The 26629-nt window shown below is 46.6% G+C and overlaps 1 protein-coding gene across 2 annotated transcripts in view; it reads right to left on the bottom strand.

Annotated features, from left to right (window-relative positions):
• URI1 (URI1 prefoldin like chaperone) overlaps positions 1 to 26629 on the bottom strand; it is a 427315-nt gene that overhangs the window by 81325 nt on the left and 319361 nt on the right. For both annotated transcript variants that reach the window (XM_069216759.1, XM_069216758.1), the window contains one exon: positions 2114 to 2387. In XM_069216759.1, coding sequence (XP_069072860.1) covers positions 2114 to 2387 — 274 coding nt within the window. The remainder of the gene's footprint in view (positions 1 to 2113; positions 2388 to 26629) is intronic.

Genomic DNA, 26629 nt, shown 5'->3' with positions numbered 1-26629 from the left:
ATGGATCTGACACTACCACTATCAAAGATTAATCTGCATTCCCAGTCATCATTTCAGTAGAAGGCCCAAAAGAAATCCCATTCAAACACCCATCTCCTTCCTAAAGTTTTATCTTCATTCTTGTCCCCATTTTTTGTTTCCCATTTGACCTTGTATGGTATTGGCTTCCCTTGTTCTACATAAAGACAAAACTGAGTGATTGTATCATACATTGACTTGTAGTTCAAATATGTTGATGACTTTTGTTGTCTTGACTTGGTAAAGGATAATCTTTTCTCTATAAAATTAAATGAATTTCCAAGATATGAACCAAAAGAAGAAGAAACAGCCAACACACTTTCTCAAGGCTGATATAGCATGCAAAAAGGTAAAGGAACTCATACAGTATTTAGAAAGGGACACCTACGTTTGTGCACAGTCAGCCATCTCAAGAGTGGGGCAACCATAGAAAAATTCACCCCAAAAAATTCTGAGTATCGACAGACTCAACCCAAATATAAGGAATTTTCAATTTCACAATTTCTTAAGTTCTACCCCACCATAAACAAAATTTACAGGTTACATAGTTAGAGATTAGATGAAAAAAAGACAACAGTGGACCGGCAGTAGCAAAGGCTACAAATAACAAATTCATGAGAACAGCCAAGTATGACCTTAAATGCAGATGTGGCTGTAGTGAGCATCAACCCGATATGGAAGCTTAGAGGGGGAAGGGAATAGCACTAATGTTCTTCTGCCATCTGTTTGCTACAGTTTGCCAAAATTTCGGAGGGCAAGTAGCCTCATCAGGCGGTATATACACTCTGGTCGCTATACATCTCCTAGAGCAAACCAAGGGCAGGGACAAGCAGCTTCACAGTATATGAGAAAGTCAAGGTCAGGAGGCCTTATCCATCTATGTACCCAGGATCTGAAACACCACCCCCTTATCCTTGCTGTTGCGAGATATAGATGCCCCTCATTAAAGAACAGTACATCACAATGCATTAACAGTCCACAAACTAGCTACCTCTCCCATCACCCGTTGACTTTATGCTGGACTCTGACCATGTATAGTGCTCTGATGCCTTTTGCCTTAGTTCACCTGATAAAAACATACATCACTATGTTCATCCTACTACAAGCAACACCACAATCCATGTATTATTCTGTGGTGGTATTGACCTGATGACATTGTGCATGACACACAAGATCTGCAAAGGTAAGAAAAGGGCAAATTGCAATAAAATATACCTTGCCTTAGCACTCTAAGTATCCCTCACTGACCCAAAAATAGGGGACCAAGGACAACTCAAATTTCCACCCTTACATGCCAGCGTCGGCACCTTATGTAGATCCCATTGGCCTCCAAAGTTTTTGTGCACAGGATAGTCATTATCTCAGCCGGCTCTTCCTGGGGTCTCCGTCAGCCTTTTAGAAAGGTCCAGATCAAGGTTCACACTGTTGCCTCCAGGATTCAGCAGTGTGCGGTCCAGACTGCAGGTTGAATGGCAAGACAGTTCTCAACACACACAAAATCACACACACACACACACACACACACAAATCAACTCAGCCCCAAATGTTATAGACCTAGCATCCTGCATCATGCCTTATTAGCTGACACTGGACCTCAACATTTGCTGTATAGCTGTGGCCATGACCTTAATTTAATGTTGGTACAACAATAAATGCTTTGGATGATGTCGTGGTCACCCATGAAATTAGCTAAACTGAGACCATTGGATACTTATGTCCATAAGCCTTGACCTGCTGGTCTGCTTCAGCCTTTAATGATCATTCCATTTGCCCTATTACGCAGGAGAACTACAAACTTAATTGGTCTCTGGCCTGGGTATTATTGCAACCCTATGAATTACCAAACCCATAACCATGAAATTATTGATGCCACAACTGCGTTAATCTTCTCTTACCCTTAGAGCATCATCTGGCTATAAACTTAATTGATATCATGAAATTACAAACGTAATACCAACAATACATCACTGCAAGTGATTAAGTAAACAAACTTATTTACTGCATTGGTCATGTTAAGAACGAATAATAAAATACTACTTCTAACCATCACATGAAAACTGGGAACAGAAAAATAAGATGTGTGAATAATACATACCCTTTTTGGTTCCATAGTATGAGAGAAGTATATAGTTGGTATCAACTGATCAGCACCATTCTCCTCCTCATCATCATCACCACCACCACCACCACCACTAAGGTAAGGATGGGTGCCGTTAGCTTGCTCATGAAACACCACTGATTCTGATTCATTGATCTGAATGTTGCCCTGAGTTAGATATTTGTCCACTTCATTTGTCACACTCAGATTTGTTGTTTTTTTCTTTTCCACTTCAGAATCAATCACATCTTCACTGGTAGCTTCAGGTATACTATCATAACAAAAGCAGGTTAAACGTTAAGTGAAACAAGATTGAAGGAAAACTGAACAAAATGTTTAACATCTTAAATGCACAGGTCACATGCATCTAAAGGATGGCTCTTACTGACAACCAGGCACAGCTCATCTATTCGGCACAGCTCATCTATTCATCACCCATTCTGCGATAGTATGAAAATGTTGCAGTTGTTCTTACTTCTCTTTTCTGTCTGTAAATTATTTTCAACTACTCATTTTGCTCCCATGGTGCTTCAGGTTAGACAACACCCATTAAGAATTTTGTTGTTGCTCCTGAGCCACTCACACAGACAACAGCGGAGGCTCTGTGACCCCTACGGTAATATAAATGTGTATAGCAGAACCTTTTAGGTTAAACTGGTGCAGATATGGTCTACCTTCAATAAAATTCATTTTTCTGACCACTACTTCACTTGATCCTTCAAACACTTACTACTAAAATATACACCTAATTGTGAGGAGCTCTCCGCCACCTTGTGGAAGATCTCAGCACAGAAAAGATCAGAGGCAGAAGTTCACAGCCATATGTTTGTGAATTTAATTTTTTGGTATGTAAGCAGTAATATTCTAGTACGATTTTGCATACTACAGAAGGCAGTTCACAAATCGGGCCAGCAAAGTCTACCACTTTGTTAACTTTATGTATCCCCTGTGTCATCGTCATCCCTTAACATTGTGTGAATTTAAATGTAAATAAACATGAGGGCCCTGTGTGAGTGGTCCTATTGACTTTGCTGTGCTAACTGAGGATTATGCTTTTTAAGGGTGCCATTTAGTTACACTTCAACTATCTAGATAGGGGTTTCCTGTGAGGAACGTAGATGTTGATGCTGCTACACTGGAATGAGACCTGGGCCTCCAAAATAAATTAGACCAAGCTTCTAGATCAAAAGCCTAATGGCTCAGCTGAATTAATTAACGCAATCTACAGAAACGAAAAGAGTTAAAACATGACCTAACAAGTTGTCCAATACTATTTGGAAAATAGATGGGAGTCGTTAGTGGTCAAGGTCACTACAAGACCATTTCAGCTGTAGAGGGTGAAGTAAGCTAGGTAGGAAGAAGCATCCACCTGACCTGCACTACGTGCAGGGTAGAAATTAACAGGTGCCAAAAAAAACACAAAACATTATTGAGGTATTTGATCTTGCTTGAGAGAGAAATCTGGTGATCTAAATTATCTGCAGGGATAAAAGAATATCATATTTCAAGCATGCTTTAAGGAGCTGTCTGTGAAATGATGTTTCAAACTCCTCTACCGGATCTGTTCTTTGAAGGAAGTGAAATGCATCTCAAGCATGAAGTGGAGTGATTGTACTTAAATGGTAAGAAGTGGAGAGGTCAAGGTGTTTTAGAGAGCAAGCTATCACTGTCTGCCTACACCAGGGTCTCTTAATCATAATTTATGAAATGAGGTGGGCATGCTAATTTAAAAAGTGGCAGGTTAAGGCACAGAACATCTCCAACAAAGCTGCTATGGATGTGAAAGTCTAAATCTCACCAACACTCATTAACACTGCAGGATATTGTGGTTTAAGAAGTACTAGAACTGAAGTAGTGAATGCAAAAAAATCATGCTAAGAGGCATGAAAAAATATTAGAAACATCTGCATAGCAACTTCACTTTTTCTCAAAAAACAAAGCATGAAGGAATTCGTGATTGTTCTCTAGGAATTTGCTCTTAAATTAATGGCGCGAAATCAGGCAGCAGCCACAGATTTCTAAAGGTGAAGTGGTGGATGGAGTATATCAAATTAGTCAACTCACAGGGGAGCGACTCCAAATCCAGCAGGGTTTGCCCATTTGTATATCATACTGGGAAGAAGTTTCAATGATGTAACAAATGTAAACGGTAAAAACCAAAGTGCAGCTTGAGTATCAGTGCCCCCATTTTTACGTTTGGCATCGAGGCAGTTTAAGGCAATCCTAGAGACCCCTTCTAACTGCAGGTAGGTACGCCTAAATGTCCTCCCTTTGGTTAGTCCTGCAAAGAGAGACCTTTATCTGTCTCTCCACCCATAGTTCAAAAGGTATATCCACTCTTCTAACTGCTATGAAACTTTTGGTACCTATGAGCAGTGATGGAAATTGCCTACTTGCCTCCCAAAGTAAAGTGAAGTGAAGTAGAGTTGCTCAGGCCAACTGGCAACCCTTCATGGTTTTACCTTTAAATAAGTGTAATATCAGCAACTACTATGTGCAATAATGCCTGGCATAGTAACCCTTTTTGGATATTAGTAAGTAGTTAGGAAGAAAACGGTGCTTACGCCATCAGTGCCCCTGACATAAGGGTATACCTGTGCACAACTGATTGAAAAAATAATTTTGCTTTAAAGATGGGGTCTGCAAGATCGAGGAGAAGCTTGGCCTATAGAAGGAAGCTACAATTATTTTCTTGTTCCCTCTCAGTTTTAGCCTGTGTGGGGGAAAGCCCTTGGTTTCTTGCCAGATGAAGTGCTATAAGGCAAAACAGAGCATCTGCACTCGGGCAGCAGCTACTACTGTTCCAGAGGACGTAAAACATGATCCAATTTGATTGACTGGCCCTGTGAAATTACAAAGATATAATGTCTCCTGGTGGCATCTGACTGACTGGACAAATTTGGAAACAATCTGCAACTGCACTGCAGCTAAATGCACATTGCTTGGACTGAAGACCTCTGTGGACCCCAATGGTGAGGGTACAATTCAGAGTGTGGAGCCAGCTTGCTTCCCACATTTTATGGTTAGGACTGAGCATGTGGGCCTTCTTAAGCACTGCCAGCCTGCCTTTCTGTTGACCTTGAAGTGTATGAAAGCCCCTCAACCTACCCAAGGAGTCCTCTAACACCAATGAGAGCCGCTGTCTCCCTTACTACAAGACAGAGAAGGTATTGACAATTTGACCTTTTAAGACTTCAGGTTGTTCACAAACATCAGCTTCATCCTTACTCTCTGTAAAGGAGATGGGCTTCTGCAAATACTGGTGAGACATTGGTGACAATGCCTGGAGAAAACATTCCTCTCTGTGCTAATTGTTCTAGGGCCTGCAACTTGTCTCCATTTTGGATATCCTTTTTAACTTGACATGGTTTTCTAGTGGTGACTTTTACAGGTTTTTCTTTAACAAGAGACACATGCATTTATTATTGGTAGACATTTTTACCCTTCCAGTCTGCACATTTAGTTCCAGGGATGGAGAACCAGAATGCAATGCCCTTGTTTTGATTCTCTGTGCTCATCAGAGACAACTTTCTTACTCTGTGCAAACCAATGAAGCGGTTCTGCACTTCTACCACAGTATGACAAGGACAGAGTTGTATTATATAAACAGCATCCATTCTAGACTTGGTGAGAGGGACACTTCGTGCTGAGGTTATGATGAAACCACAGCTGTGTGCTGTGACTGAGATGCAGCTCTGCTGACTCCGACCTTCATCCTGAGAAGAAAGATTGCATGCACACTTAGACAAGTGCATTCATGAATGCACAGAGGTAGGCTTCCTGGGGGTAAGACCATCCCAAAAGGTCCGGCAGAGGGTACTCCCACTGTGTTCTCTTTAGTGGATAGGTATTAGCGACAGACAGGAGTAACATTAGTGACAATTAACCTGGCTGAAACGTTTGCATTTTTACCATTTTATAAAGCTTACTGCAATGTTGTGCCATCTGCTTAATCATTGTAACATGTTTGTATTACAAGAATAAGATCTGTTCAAAAATATTTAAAATGTATTTTTGTATCTTTTATTGTTGACTCCTAAGGTATGCAAAAGTAACAAGTGAAAGGGTTGGACTAATTCCTTGGGGATCAGAGTGGTCATGTTCGAGGTTACCAATGACCCCGGAAAGGTTAGGTGTTTAGATGTGGTACTGTGAGCTAGTCGAAACAAATCAACATTTACTGATGATATATGCAGACCAAGTCTCTATTTTGTGAACTTCTTGTTGATATAATACACAGTTCTACTAAACTCATAGGAAACGTATAACATGTGTCTTATTTTTTTTTTCATTTCCCATTTTTCACACTTGGCCTCCCTAGCACGGCAGTCCACAACTTAACTAGCTTCACAGCTAGCTAAATCCCTTGACAGTACATACTGAGCCTTGTGCGCTCCAGGCTGTGGCCCTTTGGTCACACAAAACCACTATGTCATTGTACTTCCCAGGTGCCTGCAAGGTCAACACACTTGAACTCAGAAACGTTGTCCCTGTACCTCGCATGTATGCCCAGCAATGCAGATGCAAATGTGTTTTGTCTTTTTTTTGTATGTTCACTAACTTCTATGGCTCTTAACCTAACTAATAACTGATAACACAATGCAGTCCATTTTGGTGTAAAGACTGCAAACTTTTTTTATTTTTTATCCACAATGTCTGTTTGGGATTTGATAAGGAAGCCATTTGTGCACCTAGTTTACTTGTCCATACTGTAATACTTTGATGCTGTGTCTATTCAGTTCCAGATATGCGTCGTTTGATTTAAAGGCAGTGCATGAAAAGGGGGAAATACAAAATAAAATGTGGGTACCGTAGAATTGGTTAAGAATGAGGCTAATGATTAGAGGCAGCAAGTGAAGAACAGTATCTGTTTGGTGGGAAGTAAATGTCATACCCATTTTGGTAAGCTACTCTTTCCACTGCTATCTTCCCTTATTTAACCATGTAGCTTTAGTTGAACTGATATTACTGTTTGAGTAAGATGCACAGTTTTCATGAATGTCTATTGATTATCGTACGTTGCAATCATCACTTGGCTAAGCCTATAAATTGATGCAGTTGTTCTTGGAAGTGCTTCCAACCAAGACTATTAATTTGTATTTTATAGCAATATGAAGGCACACATTTCTTTAAGATACCACAGCCATCAAGTTTTATGAGATCATTCGTTTGCGTTTACAGATAAGAATTTTTTTTAAAAGTGGGAGAGTACACAATAACTATGGCAAATAAAGTATTACATTAGAGTAAGGATATACACAAGAAGTACAATGATACATACAGTTGGTACTCAAGCAAACAGGCATATTCAAAGGTGAATCTTAGAAATACCTTGACCGTGCATGTAAGGCTAACTGTACCACTCAGTCTCCCACTGATCTGCCAATATCTCTCAACAACTGCTCAATACTCCTTACTTATGTGTTGGGAGGGCAAAGCAGAAGGGAAACAAACTGCACGGGACTCACAAGCGGGAAAAAAATGCAAAGGTTCACAGACTAAGGCGGTCATTATGAACATGGTGGGAAAGACCACCGTCGGCGGTGAACAGAATCCAGCCGGTGGCGGCGAATGGAAACCCGCCATATAATGATTGAAAAACCAAACCCCGCCAAAAAAAAAACAGACCACCACTCCCCGCTAGGACACTGTTGGCGGGAATCCCGGCCCACCCCACCCCACCACCGCCAAGCACACCCACATCCCGCCCTGCAAATAATGATGCACAAATCACCTCAGCGGACAGTGGAGGCCGGACGACCATTGGCGGCTACGACCGCCACGGCCGGCAAGTGGACTCAACAGCAACAAGTGCACACATTGGGTAGGCCTATCACCCACACACCTGACACATCCAGAACCCCATAAAACACCCCCAGACACACCCCACAATCCCTTGCAACGAAACCGGGACCAGAAGATGGAGAGCACCAGAGCCATACAGCGAACGCCAGCATATAGGACACGCATATCGACCCACACAGGAGCACCCACACCCCGTCCCGACGCCATCCACCACCCTCACCATGTCCCCCCCCACAAAAAAAATCCACGCTTCACCGAAAGGGAGCTAAGGACCATGGTGGACGAGATCCTGAAGGTGGAGCCACAAATATTCGGGTCCGAGGTGCACCACACATCCATCGCGCGGAAATTGGAGCTGTGGCAGACCACTGTCAACAGGGTGAATGCAGTGGGACACCATCCACGCACCAGGGACGACATCCGCAAGAGATGGAATGACCTGTGGGAGAAGGTCCGTGGCATGGCAGCTAGGCACCACATCGCAGTGCAGAAGACTGGGGGAGGACCGCCACCAACACCACCAGACTACACCGACTGGGACGAGAAGGTACTCCCCATCCTGCACCCAGAGGGACTCACTGGAGGAACTGACTCTGGTAAGTCATCTACAATTACCCCATATACAACACATCTGCAATGCATGCACCACCCCACCCCACCCACACCTACCTCGACCCACACCCCACCCGGCAATTACCCACCACAACCACCACCCTGCATTACCGACAACTCACTACCAGGTCCACATCACTCCCACTGTGCATGGCCAACCACCCCCGCACATACCCACAATGGAATAATACCACTGCCACTAAATGCAATGTCCACCTCTCAAAGGCACCCTGGAAGGCCACTGAAAGTCACACCAGCACAAAATTGCACAGTTCTGTACACCTCAAACTCTTAGGCATATGTAACAGACATGTCTATGTCCCCCAACAGGCACCACCACCCATGCAACCCTAATGGAGGGGACAAGGAGTGCCACAGCACTCCAGAGAGACAGAGGCACATCACAAGACCTTGGCGAAGGACCCCTGGACACTGATGAGCAGGCAGGCCCCTCACATAGCCCTGGATGCTCACCATGCAGCAGCCCCACCCAGGAAACCACTGTCACCCCTAACAACCTGTCAAGACCAGCAGGCCAGGGGAGGCGAACCCACACCCGTGTACCCAGGGCACAGACAGGTGGAACAAAGCTACAGAGGCCATAGTCTCCCACTCCCAACATGCAGGAAGGCGAGGGCCCCAGTACAAGTGGCACGTCAAGACCTGCGCAGAAGACACAGGCACAGGGGGCTGGGGCTAGGGCAAGTTCAAGTGCCACAGTGTGTCAGGGGGTAGGGCACCGGATGGATGCAGCAGCCCAGGACGTCATTGCAGAGGTATTGGGGGCCTACTAACATACCCAAGACAGGATGGCACAGAGTGTGTCCACCCTGGAGCAAAGTCAGCAACAACACCAACAGGCCATGGAGCAGTGGAAAGAACACAATGCCACAACGGCCACCATTGCTGGAGCACTGCTGCAGTTGGCCAACAAACAGTCAGACACCCACACCGGACAAGAGGCCCCCACAACAGCCCTGGACAACCAGCAACAGATGACCCAAGCAGCAGAAACAGCACAGGAAATACCCTCCGAGGAATCACAAGGGCCAACTATGCCACCCCAAGAAGCTCCACAGCAGGCGCCCAAACATATTCTCAGGCCAAGATATGGCACTGGAAACCCAGCTAAGAACAAGCCCCACTCCAACAACTGACACTGCTACTACTGCAAAGCAACCATCCCACCCTTTCACCAACAACACTTAGCTGAGGGCAAATTGAAGTACTATACTACAAATAGGACCCACCTCTGACATCCAACAGGGCTGCCCCCAAGTCGGTTTTGAGGACACCCAACCCTTACGACTTCCATCACTGTATATAGCACAATTCACTGTATTCGACCAATAAAACACATTTCTCACCTGTAACACTGTCCCCTGTCTTCAATGTTGAACAAAGTGGAGTATGGATGCAACTGGCAGAGAACAACTTTGTCAATTTGTGCTTGGTGGTGGTAATGTGTGTTTCAAATTAGGCAAGGAGGGAATGCATATATTGTCTGTCAGTACCATTCAGAAGAGGTCCATGTCTCGCCTATCATGACCAATCCCCCCTATATGACATGGCACACTGACAGTATCAGTCACAAACCACAATTACAGGCTTAAGTCCCAGACAGTTATTAGAAGTAGAAGTAGAGTTATATCAGTTGGTTCCTGGAATTGACATCTTCCCCTTCCTCATCCTCACCCTCACCATCACCATCACTCTCCTCACCTCTCTGAGGTAGCTGATCAGGACCTATAGCACCTTCCACCTCTAAAAGGGGGATAGAATGTCTCACAGCTACGTTGTGCAGCATGCAGCAGGCCACCACTATTCTACACACCTTATCAGGCCCATAGGCCAGGGAACCCCCAGAGATATGTAGACACCGGAATCTAGCCTTCAGGATACCTATAGCATGCTCTATCACCCTCCTAGTACATCCATGGGTTTCATTGTATTTCCTCTCTGCATCCGTCCTGGGATTCCTCACTGGTGTCAGGAGCCAACGCAAGTTTGGATAGCCGGAATCACCTAGAAAAAGGGTCAATACAGAGTCGTCATTGTAATGTCCCTTAGTCAGACAGGCAGGTTTTCTGCAATGTGTCAGTTAGTGACAGGCAAACTTACCTATGATCCACCCTCTGTTCTTTTGTAGTTGTTCCATCTGCTGTGGCACACTACTGTTCCTCAAAACAAATTAATCATGGACTGAACCAAGAAACATGGCATTCACATGGGAAATGTACTGGTCTGCAGTACATACCAATTGGATGTTCATGGAGTGAAAGTTCTTCCTGTTTCTGTACACCTGTTCTCACTCTTGGGGGGATGATAGCTAAGTGGGTGCCATCGATGGCACGTAGGACATGGGGAATGTTTGCAAAGGCACAGAAGTCAGACTTAATGGCAGGAAGGTCAGCACTTTGGGGGAATCGCACATAGGATTGCAGATGTTGTACAAATGCATTCAGAAATCTTGTCAGTACCTGGCTGAACACTGGCTGTGAGAAACCAGCACCCATGCCCACTGTCACTTGAAATGAGCCTGTGGCCAGGAAATGGAGTGCGGAGAGCACCTGCACCTCAGTTGGAATGGCATGCTGATTACGATTTCCGGGAGTCCGTGCAGGATCCAGTAATGCACATAGGTCCTGAATAGTTGCACGTGTGAGTCTGTAAGTGATAATGATCTGACAAGGGTCGGTACCTATGAGGGGTTACAAAAAGGAGTAATGTGCACACATACAGTGGCATATTGCCAAATACATGCAGTGCATTTTTCATAGTAGTGTCTGTGCAATAACTGTAACCTGACAGATGTACATGTACATCACTAGGAGGGAACAGAGTAAATCATGTGTGCTACTATACGCAATGGCTAGAGGCCTAGGTGTTTCATGTGGCTAGTAGGCCCTGCATTGTGAGTACTATGAATTTCAAGATGCGTAGGTGATGGAAAAATGTCTGCCCACTGTAGTTCTGCCCCTTCGTTGTGGAAGTGACCTAATACCGCTAACGGTTGACATCACAGCATACGGCGGTGTTGACCGCTGTTCGCACCTTCAATGGATAACATGGATGCCAATGGGGATTCCTGGCGTATCATGATCGCCGTGACGGTGCATACCCCCGCGGAACGTACGCGCATTCGCCATCGTTTGATCACGCTGATCTCGTGCGGACAGGTACCCCACTCTGTGTACTGCTGTCGTCTGCCTCTGGCTATGGATGTTCCACATTGTGAAGGGGAAAGGGCCCCGGCCTTCACCCAGGAAGAACTGGAGAAGCTAGTGGAAGGAGTCCTGCCCCTGTATGACAGACTCTACGGACGGCCAGAGGTACAGGTGAGTCCGGGTTTGGGGGGCACTGTGTGAGTAATGGATGGAGTGGCTTGCACATATGTGTGCTCCTGTGAGCCAGGATGGGCCATGGTGCATGGAATGCTGCGTGCCACTGTCCTGCATGTCTGAGAGTACTGTCAGTCCTATGTTTGAGATTCTGCCAGCTGTTCCCATCGTGCAAGTGCCTGACCACTGTGTTCCATTTCTGTGTCACCCTACTAGGTCAGCGCCCACCAGAAGAGGGCACATTGGCATGCCATCGTCAAGGAGGTACGGACCCTGGGGGTCTACAACCGGCGGAGCACCCACTGTCGAAAGAGGTGGGAGAACCTGCGGCGCCAGGCGCGAAAGATCACTGAGGCCCAGCTGGAGAAGTCCTCCCAATGTGGAAGGGGTGCCCGTCGGGCACTGACCCCCCTCATGCGTCGAATCCTGGCGGTGGCGTACCCAGATCTGGATGGGCGCTTGAAGGCTGCACAGCAGTCACAAGGGGGTGAGTACTCACAGACCATACTTCAGTCTAGAAGGATGAGTGTGTGTGCGATAGGGCTTAGAGCAGGGAATTTGATTGGTGTCCATCTACTGTATGTTCCCCAAATGGTGCAGGGGTGTCCCTGTCAGGTTTCACCTACCTCAGCTCCAATACTATTTCAGGGGATGGGTGTAGGTCAGTATTCTGCTCAGTAGTCAGGGGCATGGCCATGGACATAGTGCACGGTGCTGCCTGTTGAGTGTGTCTGCTGAGTGGGTGTATGTCTGGCCATTGTGTATCAGCATTCAGCTATTTACAAGTGTCTCTCCTGTTTTGTCTCCCCATCCCTGTTCTCTTGTGTTCGTTTGGTACAGCATCAACATCAGGCGAGGGAGCTGAGGCATCAGCAAGTGGAGAGGCAGCGGACCACGGATCCTCCGAGGCAGAGACAACGGACGCCCAGGGGACCAATGGGTGGGAGGGTGAGGGGACTTCCACGGGGGAGGCTACTACCACAGGAGGTAGTGACTCTGAGACCTCCTCCGATGGAGGTCCTCCGGTGGTGGCTGACCCTAGTGGACACACCACTACCGTGAGATCTTCCGCCACCACCCACACCATCACCGCCCTCCCTTCTGCTCCCCACCGAGTTTCTCCTTCACCCCAGGCACCTACTCCCCTGCCCCAGTCAGCCCTGCTACCCTCACAGAGGAGGCTATTGACCTTCTGAGAACCATCTCTGTAGGGCAGACAACCATCGCCAATGTCATCCAGGGTCTGATATAGAGGTGCGGCAGATCAATGCCTATCTGGATGGCATTCACAGTGCTGTGTCTGCCCTACAGAGATCTTTTCAGGGCTCTGGCCTCCTCTTGGATGGCAGCCAGTTTCCCTGGCCATTTAGTCCCCCCTCCAACCTCCTCTACCCTTTCCAGCACCCCACTCCCTTCACCCGTCGAAAGCACACAATCAGACCCGCTTACAGGCACATCAACACACAAGAAGCACACTCCAAAACACAAGCACCACACCTCCCACCACAAGCATTCACCCAGCCAACAGACATCTGCACACACGACAAAGTCCACTTCCCCCAGTGTGCCCACCTCTTCCGCCTCCCTGTCTATCCCCTCTACATCCACACCCTCATGCACTGCACCTTCACTCACTGTTACTGCTCCTCTTCCTGCACTCACCACGATAGCAGACAGCCATACATGCACCCCATACACCACACCTGCACTCCTCTACTGTAGTTGACACATGCAGCACACTCACCAGACTTGCAGACACCCACCCAACACACATCCACACTAGCTGTCTGTCTTCTCCCACTGTGTCCATCCCCCCCACCTCCCAAAACACACAAACGCACCAAGACACCCACCCATCAGACATCCACCACACCACAGCATTCTGAGCAGTCACATGCAACCACTACACGCACACCTACACCCCATACATCAACTCCCTCTGCCTCCAATCCCTCGCCCATCCCAATTGCTCCCAAGAAACTTTTCCTCTCCCGTGAAGACCTGTTCCAACCCACTGGCCCACCCAGTCTTGTCCCCAAACGTGCCTACCTCCTTGCCCTTTCCGCTCCTTCCACATCACAGCCCACCCCGGTCCAGCCTTCCCATTCCCGTGCCCCTTCCCCGGTGAAGAAGAAGGCCCGCTCAGAGCCTAGGCCATCCAGCTCCACCAGAGCCAAACAGCCCCCACCCCTTCAAAAGAGAAGCCCACCCCCCTCCAACCTCCTCACGCAAGTGAAAGTCCTACCCCTGTCTAAAATCGCCCCACCCACCCCTCTTCTGTGAGGTGCCTGGATCCCCATATGGTGCCCCGTTCAGTGAAGTACCCAGCACTTGTGGGAGTCAGGTGTGACCAGTTGTGGCCATAGGACAATGTGAATTTTCTGGACTGGTCATTGGCCCTGTTGGCACTATTTAGCTCAGTGAGCTACTAATTAAAGTTTCTGTGTGGCCTGTGTTTGGGCTGCACGCAGTTCCACCCTGCTGTTTGTTTTAATTTTTTATGGGTGTGGGGCTGTTGTATGAGCTATGGTCAAGTTGCAGTGGCCTTCGGTCAGGTACGTACCTCTTGGTGTGGGGTGTATGACTTGTGCTGCTGGGAAGGGTTGGGTGGGCGTTGCAGAGTGGGTGGGTATGTAACTGTGCCCTTTCCTTCCTTGTGTTGTAGGTTGCGGTACTTACCGTCGTCATCTTCTTCGACGATCTCGGTCGTGTAGGTATTTGGCAAGGAGCAAGGCTGGCATGATCAGCAGCTCTCTGTCCATGGCTGCCGCTGCACGTTTTGTGGAACTCCGGTGAGTCTTTCCTTCTATTTGTTTCATTTCCGCCTGGCTTTGTGTGGCGGTGGTTCCCGTCCCGGAACTGGCGGCGGAATGGTGGTTCATAATTTGATGGGCGGGTTGGGCCTTTCCGACGGCCTGTGGGCAGACTCTGCCGTCATCAGCTGGACTCCTTTCCTGGAGATGGGTGGTGCGCGGTATGCGTGTGTTTCGTTTGGTTCATTATTTGGTGGCGCGGCCCGCTACTCTGTTGGCGGTTTCTACCGCCACCACCGACAGAGCAGAACAGACCGCCATGTTCATAATGAGGGACTAAGATGTTCTAATGAACAATTACCTTGTGAAGCGCCTTTTCTCGTACAGACTAACTGCAGATTTCTCATGAATTTCCCCAAGGCGCCAGATTGGATCTGGATAATTTAAGAGCAATTCCACCACGCACCGACAGGTAGCACTGTGCAGCTCTGCGTCAGGTCGATCGATTCCCAAGTTAACAACAGGGCCCCTATAAGGCTTCCATCTCCATTTGTTGATATCAGTTTCTATCTGCGAACAGATACCAAAGCAGTACCCCCCCATAGGTGGTGGGTATGTGGAAAGGCTTTGACCAGGAAATCCTGCAGGACAGATCGGGTGGAATGTCCACTCTGCCACCCCTGGTTGTCTAGGCAGTAGCGCTTTGTGAACATGTGGAGGAATGCAGACATAGCTGCCTGGCAAATGTTCATCACTGACACACTGCGCACCAGCGTAGTAGTAGCAGCCTTTGCTCTGGTAGAGTGAGCACTTTACTGTTCAGGGGGGCTACTTCATAGCCAGCCCATAGCAGATCTTTCTGCTTAAGACAATATATCATGAGATAGTTCTCTTCTTTACCGCTTTCCCTTTTTTGCTCCAGAGCAGAAAATCTAAGGGAAAGCTGGTCCTCTTTAGGGTATTCTCTGGTTTGATTGATGTCAAAACTAAGAGCCTTCTTAGGGTCAAATTGGTGAAGCTGTTCTTCCTTCTTAAAGTGATAAGGTGGATCATTTTAGGCCAGTAGAATAATGGATTGCCCCATGTGGAATGACGTAACATCCTTTGACAGAAAATACAAGTTTCTTTCCTTCGGTAATGTGTTATATGGTCTTTTCTAGCAGTAAACTCCTTACCTTAGAATATTTCCCAGGTGTCAGACTGCACCCAGAAGCTTTTCAAGCAGTACCTCTGCACATCAGTAGGTGGCGTTGTTAGGCTCCGCATCAACAGTGAAGTACGTGGCTACCTATATATTTGCCACCAAAGCGAGCAGACATCAGATCCTTTCTACAACCTTTTCACACTGAAAGTGTGGAGCCACGACCTCATAAGGGTTACCCTATATGCAGAAATCCATTGCAGAGTAGGGAGGATCAGCAAGCAATCCGCAGTTACATAGTGTTTCAACTAGGTAAGGCGTTACCAAAGGTAAGTAACTTGTCCATCTTTTGAAATGGAAAGGAATGAAATGAGTTATTTATCAAGCACAGTGTTACTCATAAAAAAAAACATCCTGGCGCCAATTAAGATATCAGAGGGAAGAAGGCATGGGCTCTCAGGACTAGTTTGTCTGGATAGAAAGTAGTGTATGGAGGGTGCACAGATTGCTTGCAGTTTGCAGACGCTCATTGCCGATGTTCTGGCCAAGAGAAAGGCTGTTTTAAGGTCAAGGGGTGTAGAAGGCAACTGTGCAAGGGCTCAAAGGGTGAGCACATCAGAAAAGTCAAATCTAGGTTCAGGTCCCACTGGGTCATGATTAAGGGTTTTGGAGTTAACAGGTGTTGTAGTCCTTTTAGATAACTAATCACAACAGGTGACTTGACGGGGGCTGGCCGGACACTGCAAGAATGCCGATATGGCCGAAAGACACCCTTTAACACTGATAAGAGCAAGGCCTTGCCGGGTTAATGATAGAAACAACAAAACCTCAGACAAGGGTGCAGAGGGAAGATCAGCATTTTTGGAAGCACACCAAGCCACAAATTTGTCCCAAAAGCAGGCATTTGTGTCTCAGCTGAGTGACATCTGGCTACCAGAATCACATCACAGACTTGTGGGAGGCCAAAATGTAACTGCAGTCGCTCAAACCTGATGCGTGAAGGTGGAGTGGACACAGGTTCAGGTGGAAGACCCTGCCCTGCTGCTGCAACAGTACATACTCCTGGAAAAGGTAGCCTTATCGGAGGATCAATGCTCATGCTCAGGAGATCTAGATACCCAATCCTTGGTGCCCGATCCAAACCACAAGGATGAATCTGGCCCAGTTGTTCCTGATCTTCTTGAGAACTTAGAGCAGTAATGGTTTCAGCAGAAGGTGTACAACAGGCCTGAGCTCCACTTGAGACAAACGTCTCAGAGCAAGAGTCGCATTGGATTCTCCAGTGCTCAGAAGTCTTAACATTGCACGTTCTCAGCAGTTTTGAGTAGATCTAACCACGGTTCTTCCTAATCTGTCAAGAGACCTTGCACCACCTCCAGAAAGAGATGCCATTTGTGATCCGGTATGCATTAACAGCCGAGTTTGTCCACTGTGGTGTTCATGGAGCCCGCCAGATGTTGACCCACCAGGGAAATGCCATGACGTTCCAGCCATGTCAAGAGATACAGGGCATCTTGACACAGGACCCACAACTTCACCCTGCCCTGCTTGCTGCAGTACTACATAGTAGTGGTGTTTTCCGTGAACACTTGGACTAGCTATCCCATTATGGAATGAAGAAAGGATTTAAATGCTAGTCGGATCACTCTCAGCTCTCACAAGTTTACATGTAACACAGACTTTACCGGAAACCAGAGTCCTCTGATCTCCACCTCTCCTAGATGGCAGCTCTAAGCCCAGGAGTGACGCATCTTTCACTAAAGTCAACTCTAGGTGGGAAGGCAGAGGGGGTCTGCAGCAGACCCAATCGTGGTTCGTCAGCCACTACTGCAAGTCTTCTGCACTCCCCTCCAATATCTGGACCGGGTCAGCGAGATTCCCCTGATGCTGCACACAATGGGAATTCATGGTCCACTGCAAAGCCTGCATATGTCAGTGGGCATGACTTATTAGCAGGAGGTCATGTGGCCCAACAGTGTCAGTCAGTCTCACCGAAATCCAGGCTAGAGGCTGAAACATTAGAATCATAGCCCGAACATCCTGGACTTGTCATTCCAGAGCATAGAGTGAAAACTGCATTATATTCAGAATAGCTCAGATGAAAGGAAGGTATGAGAAGGAGTCAGGTGTGACTTTGGCACATTTATAGTGAAACACAGTGAATGCATGCGGTCCGTCGTAGTCTGGAGGTGGAAGGCGACTGCCTTGGGAGACCCACTTCAACAGACTGTCACTGAGGTAGGGGAAAATTGGAACCCCAGACCTCGGCAGGTGTACTGCAACCACCGCCATCACCTTGGTGAACACTCGAGGGGCGGTGTTAAGGCCAAAAGTGAGCACAGCGGACTGATCATGCTTGTGGCTCACCATGACCCGCAGGTAATGGATGTGGGTCTGTGGGACTGGAATATGGCAGTAGTCGTCCTACAAATCCAGCGCTACCATCCAATCACCGAGTTCGAGGGCAGACAGAACCTGAGCTAATGTGAGCATCTTGAATTTCCACTTCTGGAAGAAATTGAGAGGAAGCGGGTATAAAATAGGATGGAGGCCTCATTACTTCTTGGGCACCAGAAAGTAGCGGGAAAACAACCACAACTTACTTCTGATTTCGCCACCCTCTTTATGGCTTCTTTTATCCAAAAGAGACTGAACTTCCTGACAGAGCAGGGAGAGGTGGTCCTCAGTCAGCCAGTCTGAGGATGGTGGCAGGGGTTCTAGGGAAGGAATGGAGTAACCCTGCTGAACAATTTTTAGTACCCACATGTCTGATTTTATGGAAAGCCATAAGGGCAGGTGATGTTGAATCCTGCAGCCAGCTGGTTGCCAGTGATGGTATGAGGGCAAACTAAAGTTGTTTTTGAGGCTGCAGCTGCTGGTGTGGTGGAGAACTGGGTAGATCTCTGGTTCCGTATCAGAGGAGGCTTGTGGGAACCCCAGCCACAAAAGGACTGAGGAGGCTATTAGCCTTGGCGGCTGGACAGGAAGTGACGCAGCTGCCCCAGTCGTAGCCACAAAATGGTCAAAAGGCAGAATGGGATTGACATGAGGCCGTGGAGAGGCCCAAGGACCTGGCAATGGCCCAGCTGTCAAAGAGAACCATTTTGTCGCCAAAGAGGCTGGTGCCATCAAAGAGCATGCCCATTAGGAATGTCTAGACATCCAGCGAAAAAAGCCAGTAGACCTCAGCCAGGCCTGACGTCACAGTGCCACTGATGACGCAATCCAACTGCCTAGTGAGTCAGTCCAGACTGCAGCTAATGGTGAATTTTGCTGCATCTCTGCCATCGGTAATAACCTGTGTCAGTATGGCTCAGGCCTCCTCAGAGACTGTATACAGCAACTGTGTGGGTGTATATTGGCCGAAAAGGCATGCAGCGTTCACCGACCAAAGAGCCAGGTCGGCAGAAGAGAACAACCTCTTGCCCAAATCTTGCCTCTTGGGTTCCCTATCACATGAAGTGGTAGGGAAAGTGCCAGGGTTGACATTGGATGTGGAGGTCTGGAAAACCAGGCTCTCTGGGGTGGGGTGCTGGGTGAGGAAAGCTGGGTCACTAGGAGCGAGGACAGGGGCAGGCAATTGGCCTGTGCACAGGCATACCTAAGCAGGGCTTGGTTCAGGCCAGATAAAGTAATCACTGAGGCCTTCATTAAAAGATAGGAGACGTTGTGAGGGGGCAAGTCGCAGTTGAAGCACTTTTGTCAAGATATTCATCTTCACTGCCAACGAGGGCAGAGAGGGCTGTGAAAGTTCCAGGACCTCAGCTGCGCTTCTCACCACCATAGCAAAGGAAGCCCATCCCTTCATAGACACAGCAGGAGGAGAGATCAGGCCAGTGTCTGCGGAGGTGTCCAGACAACTGCCTCTGCCAGGTCCTCAATACCAGTTACCTTTGGCCTCATTAAGGAAGTTGGTATCATGATAAGGATCCTCAGATCCTCCCCAATCATATCTCCCCAGGCCTGTTTGGAAAAACATTTTTTTTTTTAAAAGCATTGGCTCTGATTTGGAAGGCTGAGTTCTGGCCAGTGTGGGAGTAGACTAGGCATTGCCGAGTCAGCTACATATCTGAGTTGGATATGATTATGGGGTCGGGAATGTCGTGAGTTGTCGACGGGCCGGGAATGTCACTGAAACATGCTCCGTGGAAGGTTGCGATCTTGCGGCTGAAATCATTCTGGATCCAAGGGGACACGCTGGTGGACATCAAGTGGGGGCACCCGTCTAATCTACAGGGCCGAAAAGCACTCAAATGAGGTAGGCCCACCCAAAAATGAGGTGCATGGCATCATAAAATTCATGGAGTTGGGAGGGGGGTAGCTCTGGCTCCAGGAAACTTAAGGAGGCGTGGCGCAGACCCAGAGGCAGGCTCCATGTGGGAACGGGCCTAGAGTGATGCTCCTGCGCCTCGTCTGAAGATTTGGATCAGCATAGTGAAGTCAAAGAGCACTTTGACTTCTTTGACTTCTTGTGCGACTTACCAGAATATTTCCAGCATGATGACTAGCACCTGGAACAACTTCGCAAATGGGCTTGAAACCTTCCTTGCTACCAGGACCTGAAATGTCGAGGAGACAACAAGTGTCGGTGAGAAGGAGTGCTCCTTCAGGGCCTTAGAGTTCAGTGTGTGGCAGTCCTCAGAAGTCGTGGTCCAGTTACAAGCACCAAAGGCAAACTATATGGGATTCTGTCTCAAACATTTGTCTGTGACAGGAACCACATGGCTTAATCCCCACCGTTTTTATGGGGGACATCCTATACACACTGGGAGACAGTCTTGATAAAAGGGCTTGACAAAATATTGAAAAAAAAAAATCAGTCAATAAATTACTTGAGGTAGCTCTCTCCGAATCTGTGCTGACTGGCACGGAAAGAAAAGAATTCTGATCAGCATGCTAGGGTAGCGCCTACATAGATACCGCGCACGTCTCTTTTGATGCATTCAATGGCAACGCTGAGCCGAACAACGTCACCTACCGCGCAGAGATACAGCTCGATAAGTTTCCAGATCCAGTCTGACACACTGGGAATATTCTAAAGTAAGGAATCTGCAGCAAAAATTCTTTCAGATAGCAACCTTTGTCTGGACTAGGTTGTCAACAAAGAACAACGTGGATAGTTGTTGGACACACAATGCTTGGAGTTCACACAGTTGCCTAGCAGACTTGACTCTGAGGCAGAATACCGTCCTGATGGTAAGGGGTGTAAGAGACAACTGTGCACAGGCTCAAATGGTGTCCACATTAGATAAGTGAGAATGAACTGAAGGTCACACAGCAGCATTACAAAAGATGTTGATGAGAATATTTAAAGAGGAAAGGCTGATCCAATAACTGTGCGAAAGTCAGAGAAGCCAAAAAATATCCCTTAACTTTGGCCATAGCAAGGACTTGCTGGGCCAATGAAAGACAAAAAAAAAAAGGATATCTGACAAACTTACCTACATGGGTTGAACATCGTGAGAGACGCACCCAGCAACAAACTTCCACCAGCAACCTGAAAATACTGACTTACTGGAAGGGCGCCTGGCTGCCAGAAGGATCTCAAACTGCTTTTGGATCAAGATCAAAAGCCATCAACTGTCACCGCTCAATTTTCAAGCATGGAAGTGTAGGCTGATCGCAGTCAGGTGCATTACTCAGTCTAGCTGCTGTGATAGAAGGTTCTTCTTAAGGCAGTGGTTCCCAATCTGTGCGCCGCGGCTCCACACTGTGCTGTGAAAACTAGCGAGGGGTGTCAGACACAGTTTGGGAACCACTGGCCCACGGAGTACCATTGGAGTCAGATTTCAAGTTTAGTGCCCCCCTCTCCCTGTATTTGAGAGCTTCACATTAAAACGTTAACACTAAAAAGACGATGGAAACCGGGTGTACTTTAAAGAACTCTTAATACCAAACACACATTAGCGTTGTCCTGAAATCAATAAATGCTTTTTAAAATGTTTGTGGTAGAGAGCAGCAGCTTTCCGATGCTGGAGAGCCCAACAAAATATCAGTATGTCATCTGTTTTAGTGTGGCTCGAAGAGGGGGAAGAGTGAGGGGTGTGGGGTGTTTGATGTGGCATCCCTTGGTAGGCTCTGGGACCACCCTTGCTCTTAATTCTACTGCCTCAACATTCAGAACAAACTGAGCAGCAGGCAGAAAGGAAGTGGATGGAACGGGCTGCAACTTGCAAAACTCTATGCTCCCTGCCACCGGTAACACTCTAGCTAGGCCACTCCTTCTAGGGCTCATGTGTGATGTCAAGTTTTTTAAAATGTAATATTGTGCTTTATTTAACGGTAGAATAATTGTTCTTTAAAAGGCTCATAAAAGATAATTGTCGTATGTTATTGATTGAAAAGGCTACCAATGGCAAAGGTTGAATATGCTTAAAACATATGTGCAATATTTGACCGCAAAGTTGATTAGACACGGACAATGAAAAATTATAGCTGATAAAAACTGCCAAGCTTGTGCAGTATTTCCATTTCCTGTCTGCTCTTCACTCCCAGAGCTACATACACAGTATGCAGCCGCTTTCGGGGCACGGGGGTTGGAAATATTTTAAGGCCAATTCTGCACCTCCTGGGGGCAGATTGGCATAATATATTCAGGGGGGCAGAAAACCCCTAGACACCAGGGATAATTGTTTTTGCTTTATTTTAGTTTTTTTATACCCCAGGGGACCAAAAAGCCACTAGGCACCAGGGAATTTTTATTTATTTTTATACTTTCGCATAAGGGAAACAACCCCGATCCACACTTCAGGAGGGGCAGAAAGTCTACTAGATGTCAGGGAATTAAAAACCAAAAAAAAAGATAGTAGGGTGGTGGCTACCAACCAGTATGGGTCTGGTTATGCCCCCACCTCAACTGAAGGGGTAACAGTCTTTCAGCTCTCCCCCCGCACACTAAAACATCGTATCCCAAGGCAAGCAAGAGGACATTTGATTATTTTGGGTTTTGGTTTTACATTTGGGCCATGAGAGCTTGGTAACTCTCAAAATCGTCCCACTTGGAATGGTGAAGGCTGCACCTTTTGGACTTTGAGACGCTGCCATGTAGAAAAATCCGCAAGACCTAGACACATCTGAAAGCTAAACTTCTGGTTGATTCCAGGGTGGTGTGCTTCACATGCACCCCACACCATTTTCTTACCCACAATGCCCTGCAAACCTCCAACTTTGCTGGAAATCACACATTTTCCCACATTTTTGTGATGGAACCTTCCGGAATCTGCAGGAATCCACAAAATTCCTACCCCTCAATATTGCCACATTTATGCTGATTAAAATTCTGCTGCACTTGTCAGCCTAAAAATGATTTTTTTCAAACTGCTCTTTTGAACCCGCTTTGGTTCCCTCTCAATTTCGACATGTTTTTCGCTCTTCCCTGCCACAGGCACTTCGCCCACCTACACAAGTGAGCTATCATTTTTACTGAGAGACTGAGGGGAACGTTGGGTAGTAGGAAATCTTACCCGGTGCGGTGATCCCACTCAGAAATGTGGGGAAAATGCAATTTTTTAGCTAAATTTGAGGTTTGCTGAGGACTTTGGGTAAGAAAACATTGGGGGATCCACGCAAGTCACACCTCCCTGGACTCCCTCGGGTGTCTAGTTTTCAGAAATGTCTGGCTTTGGTAGGTTTCCCTAGATGGCTGCCTAGGACCAAAAACGCAGGTGCCCCCAAACCTCCCCCCCAACCCATGGCAAAAACATGTAGTTTTGTAAATGATCATTTTGATGTGTCCAGATCGTGTTTTGGGGCATTTCCTGTCGCAAGCACTAGGCCTACCCACACAAGTGAGGTACCATTTTTATCGGTAGTCTTGTGGCTCCTCTCAAATTCCAGAACTTTCTGTCACCGCAATGTGAGTAAAAAGTTTTTTGGGCCAAATTGAGGTTTGCAAAGGATTCTGGGGAACAGAACCTGCTGAGAGCCAGACAAGTCACCCCATCTTGGATTCCCCTAGGTGTCTAGTTTAAAAAAATGCACAGGTTTGGTAGGTTTCCCTAGGTGCCGGCTGAGCTAGAGGCCCAAATCCACAGCTAGGCACTTTGCAAAAAACAGCTGTTTTCTTTGGGAAAATGTGATGTGACCACTTCGTGTTTTAGGGCATTTGCTGTCACTGGTGCTAGGCCTACCCACACAAGTGAGGTACCATTTTTACCGGGAGATTTGGGGGAACGCTGGGTGGAAGGAACTTTGTGGCTCCTCTCAGATTCCAGAACTTTCTGTCACCGAAATGAGAGGAAAAAGTGTTTTTTGGGCCAAATTTTGAGGTTTGCAAAGGATTCTGGGTAACAGAACTTGGTGAGAGCCCCACAAGTCACCCCATCTTGGATTCCCCCAGGTGTCTAGTTTTCAGAAATGCGCAGGTTTCGTAGGTTTCCCTAGGTGCTGGCTGTGCTAGAGGCCAAAATCTACAGCTAGCCACTTTGCAAAAAACATGTCAGAATTCATTGTAAAAATGTGATGTGTCCATGTTGCGTTTCCTGTCGCGAGCATTAGGCCTACCCACGCAAGTGAGGTACCATTTTTATCGGGAGATTTGGGGGAACACAGATTAGCACAACAAGTGTTATTGCCTCTTGTCTTTCTCTACATTTTTTCCTTCCAAATGTAAGACAGTGTGTAAAAAAGATGTCTATTTGAGAAATGCCCTGTAATTCACATGCTAGTATGGGGCCCCGGAATTCAGAGATGTGCAAATAACCACTGCTTCTCAACACCTTATCTTGTGCCGATTTCGGAAATACAAAGGCTTTCTTGATACCTATTCTTCCCCGTTTATATTTCATCAAATTAATTGCTGTATACCCGGTATAGAAGGAAAACCCACTGGAAGGTGCAGCTCATTTACTGGCCCTTGGTACCCAGGGTTCTTGATTAACCTACAAGCCCTGTATATCCCCGCAACCGGAAGAGTCCAGCAGACGTAACGGTATATTGAGTAAAGCATGGAGAAAATGGCTGGTTTTTTTCACCTCAATTTCAATATTTGTTTATTTCAGCTATTATTTTCTGTATGAAACCATTGTAGAATCTACACAAATTACCCCTTGCTGAATTCAGAATTTTATCTTTTCAGAAATGTTTAGCTGTCTGGTATCCAGTATGCGTTTCACACCCATTTCTGTCACTAACTGGAAGGAGGCTGAAAGCACACAAAATAGTAAAAATGGGGTATTTCCCAGTAAAATGCCAAAATTGTGTTGAAAAATGGGGTTTTCTGATTTACGCCTGCCTGTTCCTGAAAGCTGGGAAGATGGTGACTTGAGCACTGCAAACCCTTTGTTGATGCAATTTTGAGGGAAAAAACCACAAGCCTTCTCTGCAGCACTTTTTCCTCATTTTCTTTTTATTTATTTTTAAACAAAATTTTCGCTTTATTTTGGCTAATTTATTTGTCTCCTTAAGGGGAACCCACAAACTCTGGGTACCTCTCGAATCCCTAGGATGTTGGACAAAAAAGGACGCAAATTTGGCGTGGGTAGCTTATGTGGACAAAAAGTTATGAGGGCCTAAGCGCAAACTGCCCCGAACAGCCAAAAAAAAAAAGGCTTGGCACCGGAGGGGGAAAAGACCTGGCAGCGAAGGGGTTAAACATTTTCCATCACAGATTATCTTGTAGTGGTGAGCCCCTGCTTTTAAAATTCCAGTAAGATCGTTTAAACCTAGGTATCTTGTTTACTTAGATACAATAGTAGTGGCCAAAAAAGAAAAGAAAATGGTGGTGGTAAATGGCTTAAAAAAAATCTTCGAAGAGAAAGAAAAGACTGGCTTATTCAATATTTTTTTTTCAGTATTTACTACAGAAACACAACAGAATATGTTTTGCTACAACAGTGTAATAGTAGGTGGGGGTGGCAGCTATTTAAAATGAGGAAGTCTCCTGCAAATTGTGTACACTGTGGTGTACCAAAAGCTATTTATCAAAACAAAAATGGTTTAAAAAAATTCCATATAGCATGCAGACCTCCGTGCTGAAGAGTATTGTTTCTGACTCAAACCATTAAAGTTTTCTATTGAACATCTGTTATATTTTTATTTTGTTATATCTATGATTACAATGCTTTGATCAGCTTCATCCTACTTATTTTGAGGGAGAAAAATGGAAGCAATCCTTGGGCTGGGCTTACATCCCCTCCACCAGCCAAAAAAATGCATAACATAATGGGGAGCTGCAGCCAACGGCCAATAAGTCAAGGGAGTCACGTTTCGAAAAAGTTTGGGAACCACTGCCTTAATGGGAGGCTGGATTGGAGGATAAATACTCTTCTCCAGGCATTCTGTGTACCACTCCCATTGCTCAGTCTGGAGCTACTAAGATGACTTGGGCCTGGTCTTTCCACACTTTTTTCAGCACTCTGGGCAGGTGGGAGGAGGGGGGGGGGGGGGAGAGAGGCAAAAAAAAGCATTCAGGAGTCCCGTTCCGAAAGGCAGACCGAATGATTTTCCCAGGAAGGACTGCCTTGAGAACTCCAATGCACAAACGTTTGGACACTGCACATTCTCTGCAGTGGCAAAGAGGTTGAACTAAGATTCTCTCATTGTTGGAAGACCCGAGTGTAACTGCAGAAACAACTAGGTGATGGATGAAATGCTTGAAACATTCTCAGCCACTGGCAACCACTCAGGCTGCATCCCAAACCTGTTTTTTTGCCCACTATGCCACCCCAGTTTGGACCCAGCCTTATGCAAATCAGTGTTGATTTTGCTCCCATGGGAACAGTCGAGACAAATTGCCAGGCCAGGTTCTCCCTGGACTGGAAACAAGCGTCCTGGTATTATTTTTGGGGTATCACCCCTCATCAGACAGGCTAGCTTGAATTCAGTGTCCCAGTGAGCCCTGGACTCATTTCCCAGACATACC

Source organism: Pleurodeles waltl, chromosome 12 (assembly GCF_031143425.1).
Source record: "Pleurodeles waltl isolate 20211129_DDA chromosome 12, aPleWal1.hap1.20221129, whole genome shotgun sequence".
Taxonomy (NCBI): domain Eukaryota; kingdom Metazoa; phylum Chordata; class Amphibia; order Caudata; family Salamandridae; genus Pleurodeles; species Pleurodeles waltl.
The sequence above is the reverse complement of the archived record's forward strand: the minus strand, read 5'-3'. Positions and strand labels throughout refer to the sequence as shown.